The sequence below is a fragment of the Meleagris gallopavo genome, chromosome 31 (genome assembly GCF_905368555.1).
Source record: "Meleagris gallopavo chromosome 31, MGAL_WU_HG_1.1, whole genome shotgun sequence".
In the NCBI taxonomy this organism is placed as follows: domain Eukaryota; kingdom Metazoa; phylum Chordata; class Aves; order Galliformes; family Phasianidae; genus Meleagris; species Meleagris gallopavo.
The window spans coordinates 554,138-574,747 of record NC_139434.1 but is presented as its reverse complement, the minus strand read 5'-3'; the positions used below and the strand labels follow the sequence as shown (position 1 = coordinate 574,747).

The 20,610-nt window shown below is 50.3% G+C and overlaps 2 protein-coding genes across 4 annotated transcripts; both read right to left on the bottom strand.

The window, feature by feature from the left end:
* Positions 1-3,866: 3,866 nt before the first annotated feature.
* On the bottom strand, positions 3,867-10,714 carry LOC100544862 (keratin, type II cytoskeletal 6A-like). The gene is made up of 9 exons (XM_010710533.4): positions 10,004-10,714; positions 9,303-9,517; positions 7,615-7,675; positions 7,229-7,324; positions 6,662-6,826; positions 6,094-6,219; positions 5,507-5,727; positions 4,886-4,920; positions 3,867-4,788 (listed from the first exon to the last, which is right to left on the bottom strand). Exons 1-9 carry the CDS (start codon positions 10,574-10,576, stop codon positions 4,502-4,504), a joined length of 1,779 nt encoding a protein of 592 aa, XP_010708835.1. The 5' UTR covers positions 10,577-10,714; the 3' UTR covers positions 3,867-4,501.
* A 4,523-nt stretch (positions 10,715-15,237) lies between these two features.
* Positions 15,238-20,208, bottom strand: LOC100544709 (keratin, type II cytoskeletal cochleal-like). 3 transcript variants are annotated; one of them, XM_085212183.1, is made up of 10 exons: positions 19,480-20,208; positions 18,484-18,704; positions 17,953-18,013; positions 17,386-17,481; positions 17,106-17,270; positions 16,869-16,994; positions 16,133-16,353; positions 15,978-16,012; positions 15,555-15,749; positions 15,238-15,500 (listed from the first exon to the last, which is right to left on the bottom strand). In XM_085212183.1, the coding sequence occupies exons 1-10, from the start codon at positions 20,206-20,208 to the stop codon at positions 15,238-15,240; spliced, it is 2,112 nt and encodes a 703-aa protein (XP_085068309.1). The 3 variants fall into 3 exon arrangements, with proteins under 3 accessions (XP_085068309.1, XP_085068310.1, XP_085068307.1); XM_085212184.1 differs by having other exon boundaries at positions 15,238-15,590; positions 15,648-15,749; XM_085212181.1 differs by having other exon boundaries at positions 15,238-15,749; positions 19,480-19,793; positions 19,833-20,208.
* Positions 20,209-20,610: the final 402 nt, after the last annotated feature.

Below are 20,610 nucleotides of genomic sequence, written 5' to 3'. Positions count from 1 at the left end.
AGGAGGGCATCAGCACTAAAGGGATTCCCCGTCTTTTGCGCTGCTGCAGCACCACAGGGCTGACTCAGGGTGTGCAGAGCCTGAATCCCACCCTTGGTTACCAACAAGTGTGATGAGTCAGTGCTTTCCTTTCCCCCCTCAGGCTCCGTTTTACATATGAAACTCGTCTTTTTTAGCCAAAGAATACGCCAACCGCGTTGGAGTCCATTGTTAATAATAGTAATAATACAGCTCCTCCAACCAAATAAAAAGAAATTAATTTCTTTCCATTTCACATTTGCACTAGGGTGGAGGTGATGCGGTTGTCACTCATCTGGAAGGAATTTGAGAGGTAATTACAAAAGGCAGAACTGGGAGCACCAGGAGCTGCAGCTACAGGTCTGGGGTATGGGTGATGGCAGAGGGTCCCCACCCTGCCCTGTTGATGAAACATTGGGTTTCCAGGTAGCTCCCGGGGGAGTGTCTCCCCTGTGCCCTGCAGCTCCAGGCATGTGGATGAATTTGCTGCTCTAATGCAGATAGCTCACCCTGATACAGACTTCTCCTCTGTCAGAGTGTAACGCTGGAGCTGCTCTGCTTTTTCCTCCTGATCAGATCACAGAGCTGTGCTGGGGCTGAGAGCTCCGTGATGCAGCTCTGGAGCCTTTTCCACCTTCCTCCCTCCTTTCCTCCTCCAGGAATAGGTGGGAGATCCCTGGGGTACAGCCTGGTATCACCCTAACATTGAGGCAATACACTCCTTTCAGGGTAGAAAAGTGAATTCTGGATGCATCAGGGCAATAACTACAAGTCTGGTCCTTGTAGTGGGAAATTTGAGCTGTTTCCCAGCCAGAGAGAAAGAAGACATCTTCAACAACTTGCCACCAACACCTGCCGTTCTCCAGCATCCACCATGAGGTGCTTCCACAGATGCATCTGCCATGGGAGCTTTCATTTCACGATGGACGTCTGTTCTCAGACAAGGTTGGAACCTTTTAGCAGTGGCTTCATGTGATTTCTTTGCAAAAACAGACATTTATAAAATAAGAGCATGTCCTACTGACTCTTGTTGGTTCACTACCTAATCTCAGTTTAATTATCAGTAAAGTAAAGGCTATAATTTACGTTAATTGCTTAAATTAAAGCCTTTGGGTTAAACTTGGGCTGCTAACCTAAATTCAAACCCTGCTCATTTTGGCTGTAATTTACCATATCATCCCAAGCCAACGCAGTCCCAATGGTCACCCTGAGCTTTTTCCACACTGCACCCCATGGTCACTGCATGGCATGGCAGAGACCTCCAGGAGCAGAGAGGGAGCTGGGATTCACTTCCCTGAATCTCATTTCCCCAAGGAATGAATTGGGATGAGCTGCTCTGGAGCGTTCCCATAGGTGTTGCCCCGTGCTGGGCGTTGCAGAACTTTGAGCCTGTTCCCAGCAGTATCTGGAGGCCAGTCAGCTGGAAGTAGTGCAGGACTTTGAAGTGTAGGTGTGACCAGCTTTCTCCAGATAATTGGTTTTTGTGTTAGTGCAGAGACACCAGTGCAGCTCAGGGTTTTGGAGTAACTTTGCTTTTATTTTTGCTGTTGTCGCAGACTGGGGAGGTCTCGTTTCAGCCCATGGCTTGTTGCATCCCAAAAGAGCCTCTGACCTTGGTGGGTATATATCCTTATCCTGCTCTGCACTGAACACAGCTGCTTGCATGGAGGTACTCAAATAATATATAATAAATAATACCCAAATAAATAATCCTAAATGCCCCCAAATTATTCTGTAGCACTTTCCAAGCACCTTTAATACCCTGGATGGGGCTCTGTGACCCTTCTATGCCAAGCCATGCTGCAATTCCATGGTTCTATGATCATAAAGGGCCCTTCCAACCCAACCATTCTATGGTTCTACGACCCTTCCAAGTCAAACATCCTATGGTCCTACAGTCTGTAAGGACCCTTCCATCCCAACCATCCTATGGTTCTATGGTCTGTAAGGACCCTTCCAACACAACCATCCTATGATTATGATTCTGTAATCTCCTTTCTCATGGCCCTAGGGTGAATCTTCTCTCATTGTAAAGCTGCAGTGAAAGTGAAGTTGCTGGATACCTCATGATTTCAGGTTAGCATCCTGCACTAGCACCGCTTCCAGCTCAGGGTTTCTCGCAGACAGACCTAGCGCTTGTGCAAAATTTAATTTATCCCAATTAAAACAAACAACACCATTCTCTGAGCAGGTAAAATCAACAAGTATTATTCACATATTCTAGGAGGTGTCTCCGAGCTGGGTTTTGCTCTCCAAACAGTTGAGTGATCCTCATGAATTGTAGCAGGGGTGTTGCTCCTCTGCTGGATTTACTGAGTCCTCCGTCACCTTCCCTGAAGCCATTTTGTGTCTTGCTTCATTTCCAGGCTGCATGCATTTGCAAATTTTTAAAAAATAATAATTTTGTTGGGTGAAAACCTTGTCTGGAGGGGCCCTGCATGGTAGGACCAATACTTCCAGCCTGGCAGCCAGCTCTGTGCCTTTCCCTTGCTCTGGGTCCCCACCTACTGGAGACAGCAGGCTGGGGTGTCGGGTGCCTGCACACCTCGGGATTTTTGGCAGTGGGGCTGCTCCTTCTCTTTCCTCTCCTTTGGGGTACCCATGATTGGAACTGGTAGGCCATGTGGGATGGTGGTTTGATATTGGGAAAGAGTGAGATGCTCACCCTCAGGACATCCCCCAAAGGGCTGTGGGGATTCTCTGCTCCCCTCCTTCACGCTGCAGCTCTCAGAGCTTTGTGCTGGGTTTCCAGTTTGCACCCATCGCTGCTGTTACCCGGATTGCCACTCATTGAATGGTGGGATCCCATCCCAAACCTGCTCCCAGAGGTCACTGAAACCTCCTGTGGAAATGGGTGGAAATGGGGCTCCCAGGTCCTGCACGTTCTCTCAGAATGAAGCTCAGGTCCCAGAACAGCCCTTCCAGAGCAGCATTTAGCGAGATATCACAGTGCAAGGGAAAACTCCACATGCAAGCATGCAGTGAGATATCGGACGCTTTGCCGTGGTCCTGCCCCAATTTGCTCTTTGCTGGTACTGCCCTCCTCCCTTAGGGGGTGACATTTCCCTTCCTGGGGGCTCGGTGCAGAGCCTCCCCTCCTCAGTGCAGTTCTTGATGTCCTGGCTGTGGTCCTCATGCCAGCACTGGGCTCCTTTGCTGTAAGGTTTGCTACATGCTATGCCTACACTAACTCAAGGATCTTGCCAAGCCTTTGACAATCACCTTCCTTTCCCTTTCCTGTGTTTTCTCACTCCTGCAGGGATGAGAAAAAAAGACAGCCCCATGGTGGGGTTCCTCCAGCTTTTGTCTTGCCCAGAAGCAGCTTGTCCTCTCTGTGCCTTCGTTCTCTGCCCAGCACACTCTCACCAGAGCCACACTGGAGTCTGAGTCCTAGCCCCAAGTTCAAGGTAGTAGTCTTAGAATCACAGAATCACACAGTGGGTTGGAATAGAATTCAAAGATCACAGAACCGTAGAATGGATGAGTTGGAAGGAACCCCAAAGTCTTCCCTCTATGGGCTGCTCCCACCCCCCATCAGCTGTCCGTCGCCCCATCCATGGCCATGAGCACCTCTGGGGATGGGGTGCCCACACTTCTCCTGGCAGCAGTGCCACGGTCTCACCACCTCTGGGTAAAGAATATCCTCCCCACATCTCACCCAAATCTCCTATCTTTTAATTTAAAGCCATTCCCCATTGTCCTATCACTGTCTGCCATTGCATAAAGCTGCTCTTCTCCTGTTTACAAGCTCCATGTAAGTACTGGAAGGCTGCAACGATATCTGCCTCCACGGAGCCTTCTTGTCTCCAAACAAATTCCCATCAGAGAATGAAGCCAAGAAACAGCAGTTTTTAAAAATGACAGATGCTCTTTATTGGACAACACAGTATGGTAGGAAATGAAGAGGTTATAGCCATGGGGGCAAGAAGTTGGAGATCAGTGGCAATTCTTGTATGCAGAAAGCAGTAAACTTTCACCTGGGTTCCTGAGAGAATAGAAGAGGCTGGAAAAATCTTTTAATTGCAGCTGAAAGGTTTGGAGGTTGTAACATGTGATGTGAGTAGGGGCTTGCAGAGCCTCTTGGGGCTCCTGTCCTTGCCAAGGACCTGGGGCTGAGGTTTCACAGGGCTGTCCCCTTGTTGTGGGGCGAATGAAACAAATGCATGCGGCCTCCCTCCATTCAGCAAAGTGCTTTAAATGCTTTGCATTAGATACATGATCTTGTGGGGAGGAATGGAGGAGGGCTGGCATCGGGTACCGTGCCAGTTCCCAAAGCCCCATTGGTGATCTGCTACAACCTGTGCTTTGGCCAAAGGTGCTCCAGATTCTCACAGTGGGGTCCTGATCTCCCCCCAGTACCCCGAGAGAGGCTGGCGAAGGACGGAGGGAGGAGAGGGCGCATCGCAGCTATATACAGCACTGATTGGTAAGGCAGCACGTTGCTTTTGGAAGGCAGGAAACACGCCGTTGGCCAGAACCATCCTTATCTGATGGTCTTTTTGCTGGTAGTGGTCTTGGAAACGATCCGCACGCTGCCTCCCGTGCTGGAGCTGACCCCTCGGCTGCTGCTGGAGCTGAAGTTGCTGCCTCCGCCATAGCTGTAGCTGGCACTGCCACCCCCGAATCCTCCACCGCCTCCACTGCTGCTCATGGTGTAGCTGCCACCGCCTCCCATGCCGAGACCACTTCCCATGCCGAGACCACCTCCCATGCCGAGACCTCCTCCCATGCCGCCGCCGTAGCCCATCCCGCTGGAGCTGCTCACTACAGCTGCGAGGGAACAGGGTGGGTGAGTCCACCTCAGCAGGTCCCCGGGGTGGGGGGACCAACCCCAGCAAACAAGGGTGGGAGAGGGAGAGATACTTACAGACACTCACGGCTCCAACGCCCTCTCCGGCGAGCCTGGTGGAAAAGAGGAAAGGAGGAGGTAACGCAGGCAAGATGCCCTGGTACCTGGGAGCGTCTCACTGCAGGAGCATCCAGTTGGGGAACTATCCAATGGGGGGACCATCTAAACGGGGGACTATCCAACTGAGGGGCCATCCAATTGGAGGGCCTTCAAACTGGGAGACCATCTAATTAGGAGGACATGCAATTGGGGAATCATTCATCTAGGGGAGCACTCAGTTGGAGGACCATCTAAATGGGGAGTCATCTAATTTGGGGATTTTCTGTTTGGAGGCCCATCTAATTAGACTTTCATGGCCTTCAATAGGGTCCGTAGGGTCCGTCCACTACTGGGCTATGTCTGCAGCACATGTGGAAGTGGCAATTCTCATTTTTCTTAGTGCATCAGATGCCAACAACTGGAGGAACCCAGCTTTTCCTAGGAACCTCACATATCAAAACACCCACCACCTCCCTCTTTTTTTATGTTCCTTTATGCTCCAGATCCTTGGGGTGATCTGAGGCTTTGGACCTAAGGAGAGGTGCAGCATGCAGGGAAAAGTGATATTTGCTGATATGTCTGCAGGGATTCTGCACCCACCTGCTTTCCTCGCCCTCCAGCAGCTTCCTGTAGGTTGCAATCTCAATGTCCAGGGCCAGCTTGACGTTCATCAGCTCCTGGTATTCGCGGAGCTGCCGGGCCAGATCTGCCTTGGCTTTCTGCAGGGCATCCTCCAGCTCGGCCAGTTTGGATTTGGCATCTTTCAGGGCCATCTCCCCACGCTCTTCTGCCTCAGCGATGGCTGCTTGGAGGCTGGCACACTAAAACAGAGGGAAACAGATAGCTGTTTAACTTGGGCTACCCAAATCTGCAGTCCTGTGGTACTGTCAGTGCTACTGGGGGCTCCAGCATAGCACTGCGATGTGTGGAGCTATCGGAGAGGTGTCAGAGGGTGAGTGACTGAAGAGCCACAGTCCTGTTCCACATGAAAATGAGCAAAATCTTCATCTCTTTGCTTTGCTGGCATGATGCAATAGCTCACAGCTTGCTTCCCCAGCAAGAAAACAGCAATCACAGCACATCCTCACATCAGGGGACATTCTCCAGTAGGGAAAAGAAATGGCCATGCTTGCCAATGCAGGACATGGGCTTCCATCCCTGCCCAAAGCTAGGAGCATTCCCCCTACCTGTTTCTTCACACTCTCAATCTCGTTGCGCAGCCGCTGCACCATCCGGTTGATCTCTGAGATCTCCATCTTGGTGTTCCTGAGGTCATCCCCGTGGCGCCCAGCTGAGACCTGCAGCTCTTCATACTGGTGGGCAGAAAGAGGGAAAGCAGTGGTGAGGGACCACGGGGCTGGGAATGGTGTGTACCAAGTCTGGGTGCAGGTTGAGGGGGACCTCTGGGCACCTTGCTTAGCCCAGAGTTGGCAAACTATGCCTTGCATAGAGCGCCTGTGAGTTGTCACCTTCTTTAGGAACCTGGAAGGGAAAGAGCAGTGCCCTGTGTTTAAGGCCAGGTCTACCAGCAGCTCTGTAAACCCAGAATCAAGGTGTTTAAGGTTGGGTTCACAGCAGGGAAAGTCTGCCTTGTGCAGCGGTCCACCAGTAAGCAATGGCAATCTGTATGCAAGAGCCCATTGCAACATGCACAGAACGTTAGTTAATTTCTTGTGCAGCGCTGAGATCCTTCCTTGGTGAGTCCTGCTTCCCTTCAGCTAATATGATGCAGCATCTGTGGTCCCTGTTACCCACCTTGTTCTGGTACCAAGCCTCTGCCTCAGCCCGGCTGCGGTTGGCGATGTCCTCATACTGCGCCTTCACCTCTGCGATGATGCTGTTGAGGTCCAGGCTGCGGTTGTTGTCCATGGACAGCACCACAGAGGTGTCAGACACTTGCTGCTGCATCTGGGACAATTCCTGCAGAAGATAGAAAAAATTGAGTTAATTGTCTGCTTTCTGCAGCGGAAACCTAAGATGGCTTCAGAGCTCTGTCTTCCAAGAGATGCAATTTCTTGCATTTGTCTCTATCTCTCTTGGCACAGGTCATCATCCTGGAGGTGTTCAAGAAATATGTGGCACTTGGGGACAGGGTTAGGGGGCATGGTGAGATGAATTGGGGTTGGACTGGATGATCTTAGAGGTCCTTCCCAACCATAATGATCCTATAAGTCTACAATTCTTCTCTGACTCTACTTATCCACAATTTTCTATCTTATGGCTGCACTGCAGTTTCTAACAGGCAGTGATGCTTCCTCCTTCACTGCCGTGCAGCACTGAGTATGGAGCCAAGGGACGTCGTGCAGAGAACCGACTGCTCACCGCTTCATACAGAGCCCTCAGGAAGTTGATCTCATCTGCCAGCCCGTCTGCTTTGGCCTGCAGTTCCACCTTGTTCATGTAAGCACCATCCACATCCTAAAGAAAAGCAAAGCAAAGCTTCAGGTGCAAACCCACAGCAAAGGGATGTCCGTTTTTTGGGCAGAAGGCAAAGCTCAGATTCATGGGGATCTGACTGGAGTCAGAATTGCTCCCTTGCTGTGGGTATCCGGAGCAGTACTCAGCCCATTACCCACTCCTGGTTGTGCTAACGCTGTATTCCACAGCCTGACCCTGCTGTGATGCCGCAGGATCCCATTTCCCAGCAGCTCTGCTTGGGCTCAGACCTTTTATTCCATTCCCCCTTCCCTCGCTCCCTCTTTACTCACTTTCTTGAGCACCACAAACTCGTTCTCTGCACCCGTGCGCCGGTTGATCTCATCCTCATACCTGCAGAGATAGGAGAGGGTTTGGGTAGCAGCAAAGAACCCCACAGAGCACAGAGTGCAGAGATGGGTCCCACGTCACTCATTGTGGCTCATGTATTCATCCTGCACTCCCGTTTCTTTACAGAGCAGATGCTGAGCAAATGGTCACTGGGGCTGAACCTTCAAGGATTCTATGTGTGAGAAGTCCTGGCTGAAATCTAAAGAATCCAACTGCTGCCCTTAGATCCAAGTTCATGCAGGGTTGTGTGGCATAGCGCTCGTGGAGACCTTTGCCCAAAGCAAAGATGTGCAAAGGCTTTCAGTGAAGCTGGGCTGCAATATCCAACAATGTGACCGTTTGATATTTGATACTATAATAATGCTAATGGCTCTGAATAACCCACCACAGCATTTAATTTACTAAAAAAGAAAAAAAAGGAGAAGTCTGTGATTCTTTAACCACGGTTGTGCAAGGGCAGATCGTTAAGTAAGCCTCAGATTACGTCTATGAGGAACTTTTTATGGCTCTGAGCAACATCCTCTCATCAGATAATCAGGGCAGGGCTTAGCTAGAAAGCCGACAAAGCATGTGGGCTGCTGTGGCAAAGAGCTGGCTTTGAAAGGCAGGTTTGTGCCAGTCTTCCAGCTAATGCTGGAGGTGAGCATCTGCCTGCAGTTGGAGCTTGGGTGGACAGCAGGCAAGGTCGAAATGAGCCAGAGGGTGAGGAACAAGCTCCAGACTTGAAGTAAAACATGTTCTCTTGCCCAGGCAGTAGCTCCAAGATCCAGACAATGCCCTTTGTGGTATTAGCTGATGCTTGCAAAAGGCTCTAACTCATACCAAGACCTGAAATGCACCCAAGGACAACATACCAGGAGCTGGTTTGTGTCAGACCATCCTGTCAGATCTAACTAGCTCCCACCTCCAAAATCACATGCTATTCACACTCTTAACTCTCTAATATTACCATGTCCCTGTACTTCAGGGTGTTTTACTCAAATTTACAGTTGACCAGACCTGGTTGCATGAGAGAGAAACTGTTCTCACTGCTGGAAAACAAATTGCCGCGCCTAAAAAAAGCACCTAAATGCCAGTGGGCACCCACCAACACGTCCCAAAAATGATTGATCCCCCTCTGCTGGGTGATGGGGCTGACAGCCTTCCCCAGAGGTTTACTTTACGGGAGCTGAGTCAATGGGCAAAGAAAAGATCTGAGCATCTTCCATGTGATTGGAACTGAGTGAGGCTGAGCATGTGCGGTTGCCTGGGCCCCTTTGGAAAGCTTGGGATGTCCTTTGCTACAACAGAAAATTAGGGATTTTGGGAGCTGGCTATGTTTTATCTCTGTTTTCATGTCTAGTGCGGTCATGAGCTACACTTTTTGCTATTTACAGATGATATTTTGGGAAGCCCAAGGGTTCAGACCATGGCTCCATGACAGTGCATGGGAGAGTCCTGTGCTAAATGCCAATCCTGTGTGCAAGAAACCCAACGTGACTAGAGGTAACCAAGTTCAAATTTTGCTATTCTGTGTTCACTTTGCAAACTGCAAGAGGAGCCCAGTGCAAGCACAAGGCATGCACCACAGAGCCCAGCCCCTCTGAAATCAGTTTTTGTGTCTGTTGACCTACAGAGCGCAATCTCTTACTTGTTCTTGAAGTCCTCCACCATGTCCTGCATGCTCCGCAGCTCCGAGTCCAGCCGTCCCCTCTCCCCCATCAGGCTGTCCAGCTGCCGCCTCAGGTTGTTGATGTAGGACTCGAAGAGGGGCTCCAGGGACTTCCTGGTGACCGTGTGGCCCTGCTCTTGCAGGAGGCTCCATTTGGTCTCCAGCACTTTGTTCTGCTGCTCCAGGAAGCGCACCTGGGGAAACAAAAAATGACTGTAACCCACCAGAAAGAGAAGAGGGAGAGCATGGAATGAGGATCTTTCCACAGGAATTCAGGGCGCTGACTTCTTCAAAGAAGCACAAACAGCTTAGGGAGAATTTTCAAGAGTTATCAAGCTGCCAAACGTCTGCGTTTGCAATTCTACATGTTTCTCCCTGCTCTGGATGCTCAGCCCTCCGTAATGGTTTAAACTGGTGGTGTCTTGTGGAGGAACTTTGCCCCTTTACAATCCATGGAGGATCCATGCAGTGCCTGGGCAGTTTTTTAGGCAAAGGGGGGATTTGCTATGTCAGTGAAACGAGGCTCTGGAAATCTTGTCCTTGCAAAGAGCGTAGGACAATTCTTAATGTTCAGCCAAGCGCGGATTAGTTCAGGCAAGCCCTGAATCCAAAGAAAGCTCTTCCTGCTGTTCTTCCCTGAGGCAAAAAAGAGTGTGCCTGGGCTGAGACCCAGCTCTCACCTTGTCGATGAAGGAGGCGAATTTGTTGTTGAGGGTCTTGATCTGCTCCCGCTCATGTGTCCGCACCTTCTGGATCTCAGGGTCGATGTCCAGCTTGAGGGGTGCCAGCAGGCTCTGGTTGACGGTCACTTCGTGGATGCCACCGGGTGGGCAAACGGGAAACCCGGGGCCGCCACGACCACCAAATCCGGGACCTCCCATCCCAAATCCACCCAGCCCATAGCCACCACCGCCACCAGCTCCTCCTAAGCCCAAAGCAGCGCCTGCTCCTCCACCATAGCCCAGACCAAAGCCAGCTCCTCCACCAAAGCCGTATCCAGCGCCGGCTCCGCTCCGCAGCCCTCCGCCAAGGGAGATCCTCTTGCTTCCACCCAGGTTATAGAGACTCCTGCTGCCAAAGCCGCCACCGGCTCCGAAGCCTCCTCCGCCTCCAGCTCTTCCTCCTCCAACTCTGGAGACAGAGACGGAGCTGAAGCTGCTCCGCGTGCCACTGCCACCTCCCACGATAGCAGAGCCTGAGCTAAAGCCCCTCATGCCCCCTCCGGTGGAAGATCTGTATGAGATCCGGCTCATGGCTCGTGCAGTTGGAAACGCAAAGAGCAGGAACGAGGGAAAGAGCTGGTGATAGAAGCTGAGCAGCAGGAAAGCAGCAGAGGGCAATGGAGACAGAAACCCCTGTGATGGGAGAGCCTGGGAGCCTCCTCTTTTATCTGCTTGGAAAACTTGGCACGGGGATTCAGAACTTGACGTGCCTTGCAGCAACTTGCCTTGTCAAACACACCTAGGCTACGGCGAGGCGCTGAAAAATGCATTGTTTGCAGGCAAGAAAGTAACGGAGCAAGGGAGCTCCCCCCACCCCCAGAGCCCTGAGTCACTGAAGGAGAACTGGACGGGATCGGCACGAGCAGGACGCAGCACGAAGCTCCCAGAGCCCCAGGAGATCCTGTTCTCTATGCCAAGCTCACCCGTTGGAGCAAGCTTCCCTGCTCTGAAGCGAGGGGAAATTTGGGATTGAGCACACTGAATGCAAAAAATAAAAATAATAGGGGCTGATGTCCCCAGGACCACCTGGTATGGGGTTGTGTTGTGTTACGTGGTGAAAAAATGGGGGCTGATGTCCCATAGACCACCCGATTTAGGGTTGTGTTGTTTTACATAGTGAAAAAATGTGGGCTGATGTCTCCAGGACCTCCTGGTATGGGGTTGTGTTGTGTTACATGGTGAAAAAATGGGGGCTGATGTCCCCAGGATGGCCTGATTTGGGGTTTTGTGCCCTGGGGAGAGCTGGGGGGGGAGTGGTGGAAGGGGGGATATTTTTCCCAGCTCTGTACTTTTGGTTCCTTTTGGAAAAGAGCTCTGAGGGATCAGGGTCTGAGTGGGAGGTGTCTACTGGTTGTTTTAGCAAAAACTTGTCTCTCTACATTGCAGGAGGAACAGAGAAATCAATTCTTGTTGCTTTCAAAGACAGCAAGGGACTCACCTTTCCAAAATAACATGAAACGGCATTAAATAGTGCGCTGACCCCTCTAAAGAAGATATTACAGAGCTGCTGGGAAGTTGTTCTTGTTCCGAGTCTTCCAGCCAACTGAGGGCTCAGAAGTTCCCTAGGAAGCTGTTTTCTATTGCTCCCCCCATTTTGGCCCTCAAACCCACAGTTTCCACATCACTGTGCTCAGCAGGGGGGAACTTACCACCTTCTCCCCCATCTCCCTCCCACCCTTCCCTCGCTCTGCTGAGATCATTTCAGATGGTTTGCTCCTTGATCCTGAGCTCAGGTGAACCCGCCCTGCAGTGGGGCTTTGGGATGGTGCAGGAGCAATGGATGGCATCACTTCTTGTGCCCCCAAAGTGATGAGTTGCACATCCCCCCACCCACCCAAACCCATCTGCAACGCAGACCCAGCCCAGCTGCTATCCGTGTGCCAGATAAACCAACAGCACACAGCAGAGAGATAAAGCTGAATCAAAGAGATTTTTAAAAATTGGCTATGTAAGCAATAAGTACGGAACATAATCCAGGATGAGTCGCTCCAGGGTATCTGCGGCATCTCATGGCTTGTTTCTGTTGATGTGTTTCCAGCTGCCGTTTGCTCTGTCTGGGAACTTGAAAGAACCTGAGCAGAAGGGATTTTTGATTTATTTATTTTATTTTGTTTTGTTTTGTTTTATTTATTTCCTTATTGCAATCATAAAAGCGCTCCCAACCCTCATCCATGCCATCCACTGCGTGATGCCAAAGATGTGAGTCATGGGCATGGAGCGCACTGGGGTGAGCAGAAGGAGTGGGGCCAGGCTGTAGCGAGGGGGTGCTCTCAGCTCAGGAATGGAGGCACTGAAAACACCAAATTTTTGCAGGAAAATCTAACCCACACTCATTTATCCCGAAGCTGACAGAGCTCTGGTTTCACAGTGATGCACAACGACTGTAGAACCCAATCCTAACGCCAATTCCAGTAATGCTGCTCGTGCTTTTGACTGAAATAAATCGTGCTGGGAGAACAGCATGTGTGCAGAGGTTGGGTTTCTGGTGAATGGATCCATCGCTGCAGATGGAGCCATGGACAGGGGCCAAGCAGCAGTGCGGGGAGCATGCCTTTGGCTCCTAGAGCTATGCAAAGTCACACCTGGGAACCAAGCACAGTGTTGTAATTAACACAAAGAGAAAAAGGCTTCATGGCAAGGCACTCATTACCTCCCCGCTCTTCTAGGAAAGCCTGTTGCTGCAGACAGTGGTAATTAAGTGGAATATTACAAAGGGCTCAGTGAGCTGGTTAGGCACAGAACTCGAGGAGAATTCTTGCAGTGTCTCACTCCTTGCTCTCTCTGTAGCTGCCCAGGGCTGCTTGTTTGCCCCCTTTGGGCATCCCCACCTCCTTTCCTCCCTTTTGGGTCCTATCTGTTTTTTCTCCCTTTTTTTTTTTTTTAATTTTTATTCTCTTTGGCATAAAAGACATTCCCAGTGTAAGGTGAGCAGAGGTTGGGTCATCCTTAGCTGCATTAACTCCTACCACGCTCTGCAGAATCTCTGCAGATTCTATCCTTAGCACAGGGCGCACAACCCGAGATGACTCACCGTTTACTGGGGCTCTTTGCCCCAAACACCATCCTCTGTGGGGGCGGTGGAGAGGGGATTTTCCTCCAGATTTTGGTCTCTTTCACTGCAGCTCCTTTGATTTTTGGGTGGTGCTTCCGCACTCGGTGCTGCCGGATCCCGGCGAGGTTTTGCACGCGCCTGCCCTGGGGATGGTGAGGGCAGAGCGAAGCGTCTGGTCCTTTGAAATGCAATAAGGCGTGAGGGCTTGTCTGAGGATTCTTTTTTTCTTTTCTCTCTTTTTTTTTTTTTTTTCTCCTTCCCCTTTTACAATCATCAAACCTGCAGGCCTCATAGGCTGCTCTCCTCCATCACCAAAACCACTCTCAGCGCACATTGTCCTGATGACATCCTCCCCCAGAGCCCTTGCACTCTGTGTCCCTTGAGAAAGCCAAAATTAAACACTGTGTGACCTTTATTTCTCCTGTTTTCACTTTTGCCTGAGCTTTTAGAGCTGTTCCAAACCCTCTTTTCTGGAAGAAAGGCTTTTGAGTTAATCCTAATGATCCAAGAAACAAACAATGCCTGATTTTTTTTTTTGTCCCCCTTCCTCCTCTTTTCCCACATGCCTCAATTCACTTTCAGACAGTAAACACCTGATTTCAAGCATTTAATTGTATTTTCCTCTTCAGTTTTGAAACTTTTTCCCTAAAGTGAAACAAAATCCTCATCCCATTCATTTTTCTGCAGGTTCATTCTGCTGGTTCTGCTTTGGAAGAAAAGCACTCAGGAACAAATACATTACAGTTGTTTTATTGGACATGTTCCCAAAAGAGAGAGGAAGGAAAACACAGCATTGTTTTGCTACCATTGAAGTATAAAAAGCTGCAAATTTCTTTGGTATTTTCACCAAAATAAAGGCAGAGTGGAGCACTACAGGGGCAGATCCCATCAGAAAGGGGCACCTTTGGCACCTGCTCCCGATGGCCACATTTTCCATGTGTTGGGCTGAGATATGAATGCATTTTTTATCCAAATGCATCTCTTTTGGCCCAGAAATGCATACCCCATGGAGCGGATGAGGTCCCCCTGGAGCAGCATGGACGTGGCCCTCTGTGTGGGTTTTTTGTAGGGAACTTTTGTCTCAGCAGACTTTTACCTTGATTGCTGCTGCCGACACCATGGGGGAAGTCTGAGGTTTGGGCATTGGGGTGATTTCAGCACTTTTTAAGCCATTCCCACAAAACCTAGCATAAAGCAAGACAACAACCCAGTGTAACTGCAAACACTGATCTGCTGAAAGCCTCTGTGTTCTGGTTATTTTTTAAAACAATCCCAAAAATCTGATAATTTAGGGAACAAGGCCTTTCCCACCTGCTTGGGATCTATCAGAGGAGACCAAATGCACCTGCAAGGTTACATGCAAGGTGCTGCTATGGGGCAAACATTTATTTGGGAAGAGAAAGGACAGAAGTGAGAGTGGTTCAGGGTTCTGTGGACATCTCAGGGAGCTTTCCAGATGTTGTGTGGTTGCTCAGCACATCTGGAAGCAACACACTTTTCAAAGCTTGGCCACAGGTGGAGAAAAGAGGGATATTTTCCATCGAACTCACTGACTGAGAAGTGTCTCCTCACGGTTCTGTGTTGCCATTGGAAGAGGTGTCTTAAGAGGAGCACTGAGCTTGCAAACCACTGCCTGGGATCTTTCAGGAGCCTCCCAGAGTGTTTCTACATAGCAGAAAAACCCCTCACAGATGTATGGAGATGTGTGAAGATGAGTTACTTGACTTGAAGGGATGAGTTTGATTTGTTCCAGCAGCGAGGGAGAAGCAGCCTGGATGGAAGCCATGTTCCCAGCCCGTCCCTGGGCTTCTGCAGGCCAGAACAGTGAATGCAAAAACCAGTTACTGCGTCTGAGCTGCTATTTGATCTGTGCTGCTGAGGGCCATCAGCTAGCCGCAATTACAGGCTGCTCACCCTCATTAAAAAAAAATAATAAAAAAAAAATTCCCCATTCCATAAATCTTGTAGACCTGTGTTTTCCTTTGAAACCTGTTTTGGTGCTTCGAGTTAGCTCGTGCTCGCTGCTTTCCTGAGGTGGAACCCAAATGCTTAAGAACTACAGCAGAGAGGTGGTGGGTGCGGGAGTACAGGAGCGGTGCAGCAGCGATGGCTTTGGGGGAAGGGGTCTGGCAGCATCACTTTACTCGGGTTGTGAGGCATTCTTCAGGCTTTGGCTCTTTATGCTCTTTTTGCTGGAGGAGGTTTTGGAGACAATTTTCACACCTGGATTGGTGCCTTTTGCGCTCCCAGAGCTGAAATTCCCTCCTGCAGAACTCAGCCCACTTCCGCTGCTGCCTCCTCCAAGCCCGAGCCCACTGCCACCTCCATACCCACCTCCGAGACCACCCCCACCTCCAAGTCCAAGTCCTCCTCCGCTTCCAAAGCTGTAGCCTCCACCACCTCCTCCAAGACTGTATCCACTTCCACCACCTCCTCCAAGACTGTATCCACTTCCACCACCTCCTCCAAGGCCGTATCCGCTTCCACCACCTCCTCCAAGACCGTATCCGCTTCCACTGCCTCCTCCAAGGCCAAATCCACTTCCACCACCTCCTCCAAGACCGTATCCGCTTCCACCGCCGCCTCCACTTAGGCTCAGTCCACCAAATCCTCCTCCTCCACCAGCTGTGCCAGAGCTGGAGCTGATCACCGCTGCAAGGGAAAAACAGCCAGAATGTTGGACATCTATTCTGGTGGTCAGCCACTTCCAGAAAGCACCACCATCAAGGCTTGGACCCATAGGGCCTGAACCCAACTTCTGTTCCCTAGTCACTAAGGGTTCTGGTAGGTTCTGAATGTCTTATATGGAACAGTTGGGTAAAATCTCTCTTTTCCTTTACTCTCAATGGGCCCAAGGAAGATGTGCACTGTGGTACTTACAGTAGCCGATGGGGTTGAGTCCTTCTCCGCTCAGCCTGTTGGAGGGCAAATAAAGGGGACATTAGAGCAAAATGCAGATGCAGGCAGGGGGACCAACATGCTCAGAGTGGAAAAGTGACATTTGCTATTAATTTCTGCAGGAATTCTGCTCCCACCTGCTCTCCTCGCCTTCCAGCAGCTTTCTGTAGGTCGCAATCTCGATGTCCAGGGCCAGCTTGACATTCATCAGCTCCTGGTACTCACGCAGCTGCCGGGCCATATCAGCTTTGGCTTTCTGCAGAGCATCCTCCAGCTCCATCATCTTTGCCTTGGCATCCTTGAGAGCCAGCTCCCCACGCTCCTCAGAGTCTCCAATAGCTGTTTGCAGGGTGGCACACTGCAAGAGGTCAACAGAGAATCCTGACTGCTGCTTTTCTCTTTGGGTAAGAGTAAGACAACGCAATTCCTGGAGAAGCTGTGGGTGTTCCTTCCCTGGAAGTGCTTAAGACCATGGATGGGTCACTGGGCCGCTGATGGAGGGAGGAGCGGCACCAGTCCATGGCTGGGGGTGGGACTGGAGATTTTGAGGTCCCTTCCAACCCAACCATTCTATGGCTCTGTGATCTTTAAGGGCCCTTCCAACCCAAAACATTCTGTGATTCTATGATTCAGTGAAGGAAGAAAACCATTCTGGCTGGGGTCTTTATGAACAATGGTTATGACTGAGGTCATTCAACCATATCTGACAGTCCTGGAGTTGCAAAGCCAGCCTGATTTGATGCATGACACAGTGATACCCTTCCAGGTACATCATGCTCTGTGGCTGCTGATGTCTCTGTTCAGCAAATGGTGGCAGAGAGTAGAGCTGTAATGCTTAGGAACCCCAGAATGGGGCACTTTTGCCATTCCTACCTGGTTCCTTGTGTTCTCTATCTCTGCTCGGATCCTCTGAATGAGCCGGTTGAGCTCAGAAATCTCCCCCTTTGTGTTGCGCAGGTCATCCCCATGTTTCCCAGCTGTGGCCTGCAGCTCTTCGTACTGGGGTTCAGAAGGAAGAGGAAACATTCAGAGATGTCCAGGTGGCTTAGACAACCTCACACAGGGACAGCAATAATTTTTTCCCACAAATACACCTACAGGCGTGCTCACCTTGGTTTGGTACCAAGCCTCTGCCTCAGCCCGGCTGCGGTTGGCAATGTCCTCATACTGTGCTTTGACTTCAGCTATGATGCTGCTGAGGTCCAGGTCCCGGTTGTTGTCCATGGACAGGATGACAGCAGTGTCAGACGCTTGTGTGCTGAGCTGAGCCAGCTCCTGTGGGGAAGCACATGGGAACTCAGCTGCACTTACCTTCAAAGTGCCATCTGTAGTGGCAGTCACTGCCTGGGGGTGATGGCAGGACAGAGTCAGGGGAGGAGGGTGTCTGTACCGCCTCGTAGAGGGCTCGGAGGAAGTTGAGCTCATCAGTCAGAGCATCCACCTTGGCCTCCAGCTCCACCTTATTCATGTAAGCAGCATCCACATCCTGGAAAAGAACAGCCGTGGGGACATCTGCAGCACCTGTTATCTCTTCTTTGGCTCTACCAAGATTTTGTCAGTCTCGGGGACAAGCTGCTGCAGTGGTAATGCATGACTGGAGAAGCTGTGCTTGGCACATGCTCCTGGAAGGCCACCATGAGAACATCTCTTGGCCAAGGCAAGTGCTAGGTGTTACCTTGCTAGAGGATAAGGACAGCATGCAGTCCATCTGTCCTTGGGACATGCATTTCCCAGCATTGCTCAGCATCTTTATATCTACATGATCTATTCTGCTCAAGCAAGCACAAATGCATAGTTTGGTGTCAAAAGTTGACTTTCATCCTCCTTCAACTCCCTTCCTTCCTTTCTCTTAAAAACATAACACCATTTTAAAGGACAAGGATGCATCTTTATGAGATCTCCCATCTGTTAGCTCACTTCTTGGGGGATGGCTCAGCATACAATTCATCTCACCCACCTTCTTCAGCACCACAAATTCATTCTCTGCTGCTGTGCGTCGGTTGATTTCCTCTTCATACCTACAGGAATAAAGTAAAGGGAAAGCTGTGCTTTGTCACACCTTGGTAAGCACAGCAGCTGTACAGATGGGACTGCAAGATGAGTGTGACATTTTACATAAAGCAGCTCGAGATGATTTTCGTTTGCAAGTTTCATCACAAGTTGCCACGTCCTGGCTGAACCTGCATTTTCTGCTTGGAGAAATGTTGCTGGAGCACTCTTCTGCCATGCCAGGTAGCAGGGGCTTTGCAGGCAGAGGCACTGCGTGAGTGCCATGCTTTACAGGGAGGTTCATCCGGTCTCATGTTATGGACTAAAGCACTTTTTTCCCCTTTCTCATAGAAAATTTGATGAATATCTCAGGCTAGATGTTTGTCCTTGAGAAAAATAGTTCTAAGTGAGACTAATCCTACTGCCTAATGCTAAGCTGAACCATTTGCATCACATTTCACCCCAGGCTGCCGGGATGTGCCACCAAACAGGCACTCACTTGTTCTTGAAATCCTCAACAAGGTCTTGCATGTTCTTCAGCTCCCCATCCATGCGTCCTCTCTCGCTCAGCAGGTTGGCCAGCTGCCGCTTCAGGTTATTGATGTAAGCCTCAAAGAGTGGGTCCAGGTTGTTCTTGCCTGAGCTGTTTTTCTGACCCTGATCCTGCAGGAGGGTCCATTTGGTCTCGAGCACCTTGTTCTGCTGCTCCAGGAAGCGAACCTGGGCATTGGGAAGGAGAAGGGGTTAGCAGAAGATAAATGCTGATGGCCAAGAGTCAGTAAGTGAGACAGATGCGCAGCACAGACACAGTAAATCCCAGGAGCATTAAGGCCAGTTGTCAATATCACCTGGACTATCTAGGGCTATGTTAGCCTATCCAGTAGCTAAGCAAATTTTCCATTGGTGGACAGTTCTAATGAGAGACAATGTAATTCAGCAAGCTGGTGAGCAATCATCACAAAATGTGGGCTCAGCTCCTTCACCACCTGCTTTCTTTAAAATCTTTTTTCCTTCTTTGTAGGTGATATTTATCTTCCTTCATTAAAGCTAAGATCTGTGCACTACAGGTTACAAGACAAGTGAAAAGCAGTTAAGTTGCCTTGCCTCTTGATCATTTATTCTATATATAAGGTACTTATCCAAGGAAAAGCCAAGAAAGGACTTGAGCCTATACAAAAAGGGCTTTAGCTTGCAGGCAATAAAACTGGACATAAGGACCAGAACTTCTGCTATGATACCCCACAGAGACTTGCTTAAGCAACTGGCTTACTAATATTTGAACTAGTATGTCTTATTTTCAAGGAACAAAACCTGAATCTAAGCCTCTAGTTTTCAATATCTCATTTTCCGCCTTGTAGCTGTCGAGAAGTATATTAATTTTTGACATATATTTAGGAAGCATGCAAGAGACTGAAGATTCCTGAAGCCGTATTTTTGTAGATATAGCTCTGTCTTGGTCCCTCTCACAGTTCCACAGCACTTGATGACACCTCACCTTGTCAATGAAGGAAGCAAACTTGTTGTTGAGGGTCTTGATCTGCTCCTTCTCCTCCTTGCGCACCTGCTGGATGTTGGGGTCGATCTCCAGGTTGAGAGGTGCCAGCAGGCTCTGGTTGATTGTCACTTCTTGGATGGTGCCCATGCCAGGAGGGCCACCAAATCCCACGGGACCCCTGCCACCACCCAGCCCTCCAAGTCCCCCCATGCCTCCTGCTCCACCAAATCCAAGTCCGCCAGGACCTCCACCAAAGCCATAGCCACCACCACCACCTCCACCACCACCAAGACCAAGTCCAAGGCCACCGCCACCTCCGCCACCACCAAGACCAAGTCCAAGGCCACCGCCACCTCCGCCACCACCAAGACCAAGTCCAAGGCCACCACCCCCTCCACCACCACCAAGACCAAAGCCACCACCGCTGCCACCTCCAAGGCCAGATCCACCACCCCCAAAAGCACTCCGGAAGCTGCTTCCAACACCAAAGGAAATCCTCTTGGAACCACCAAGGCTGTAGAGGCTCCTGCTGCCAAAACCTCCACCACTGCCGCCACCTCCTCCTCCTCCTCCTCCGAGGAGCCTTCCAAAGCCACCACCACCTCCTCCAGATCGTGCCACTGACACCGAGCTAAAGCCAGCCCTGCTGCCCCCAGGAACGATGGCTGAAGCAGCGCTGTACGACCGCCCTCCACCCCCAGCTCTGGTGCTGTACGTCTGCCGGCTCATGGCAGCAGAAGGTCACAATAAGGAGCAGCAATCTGTGAGTGGGCAGCTCTGTGTGAGGAGCAAGCAGGGGGAGGCCCTTTTTATCCCCCCGAGGATCTGGGCTTGGTTGCATGGAAGTCCAGAGATCAACTCAGAGCCTTCATGGTTTTGACGTGCCAGGCAGCCAGCTGTCTGATTGAAACTTGTTAAACTGATTGCACCCAAACACACCTCCTGGAGACAGCGTGAAGCTGCTCAGCTAGAAGCGTTACCTAACTGATTTCTGGCCAGAATCACTCAACCTTAGTGCAAAGCATTCTTGCACAGTTGCCTTGTTTTATTTCATCCCTATGAAGCAGAAGAAAAGAAACAAAAAAAAAAAGATGAAGAAGAGAAATATCTACCCAGATCCCCTGCCTTATT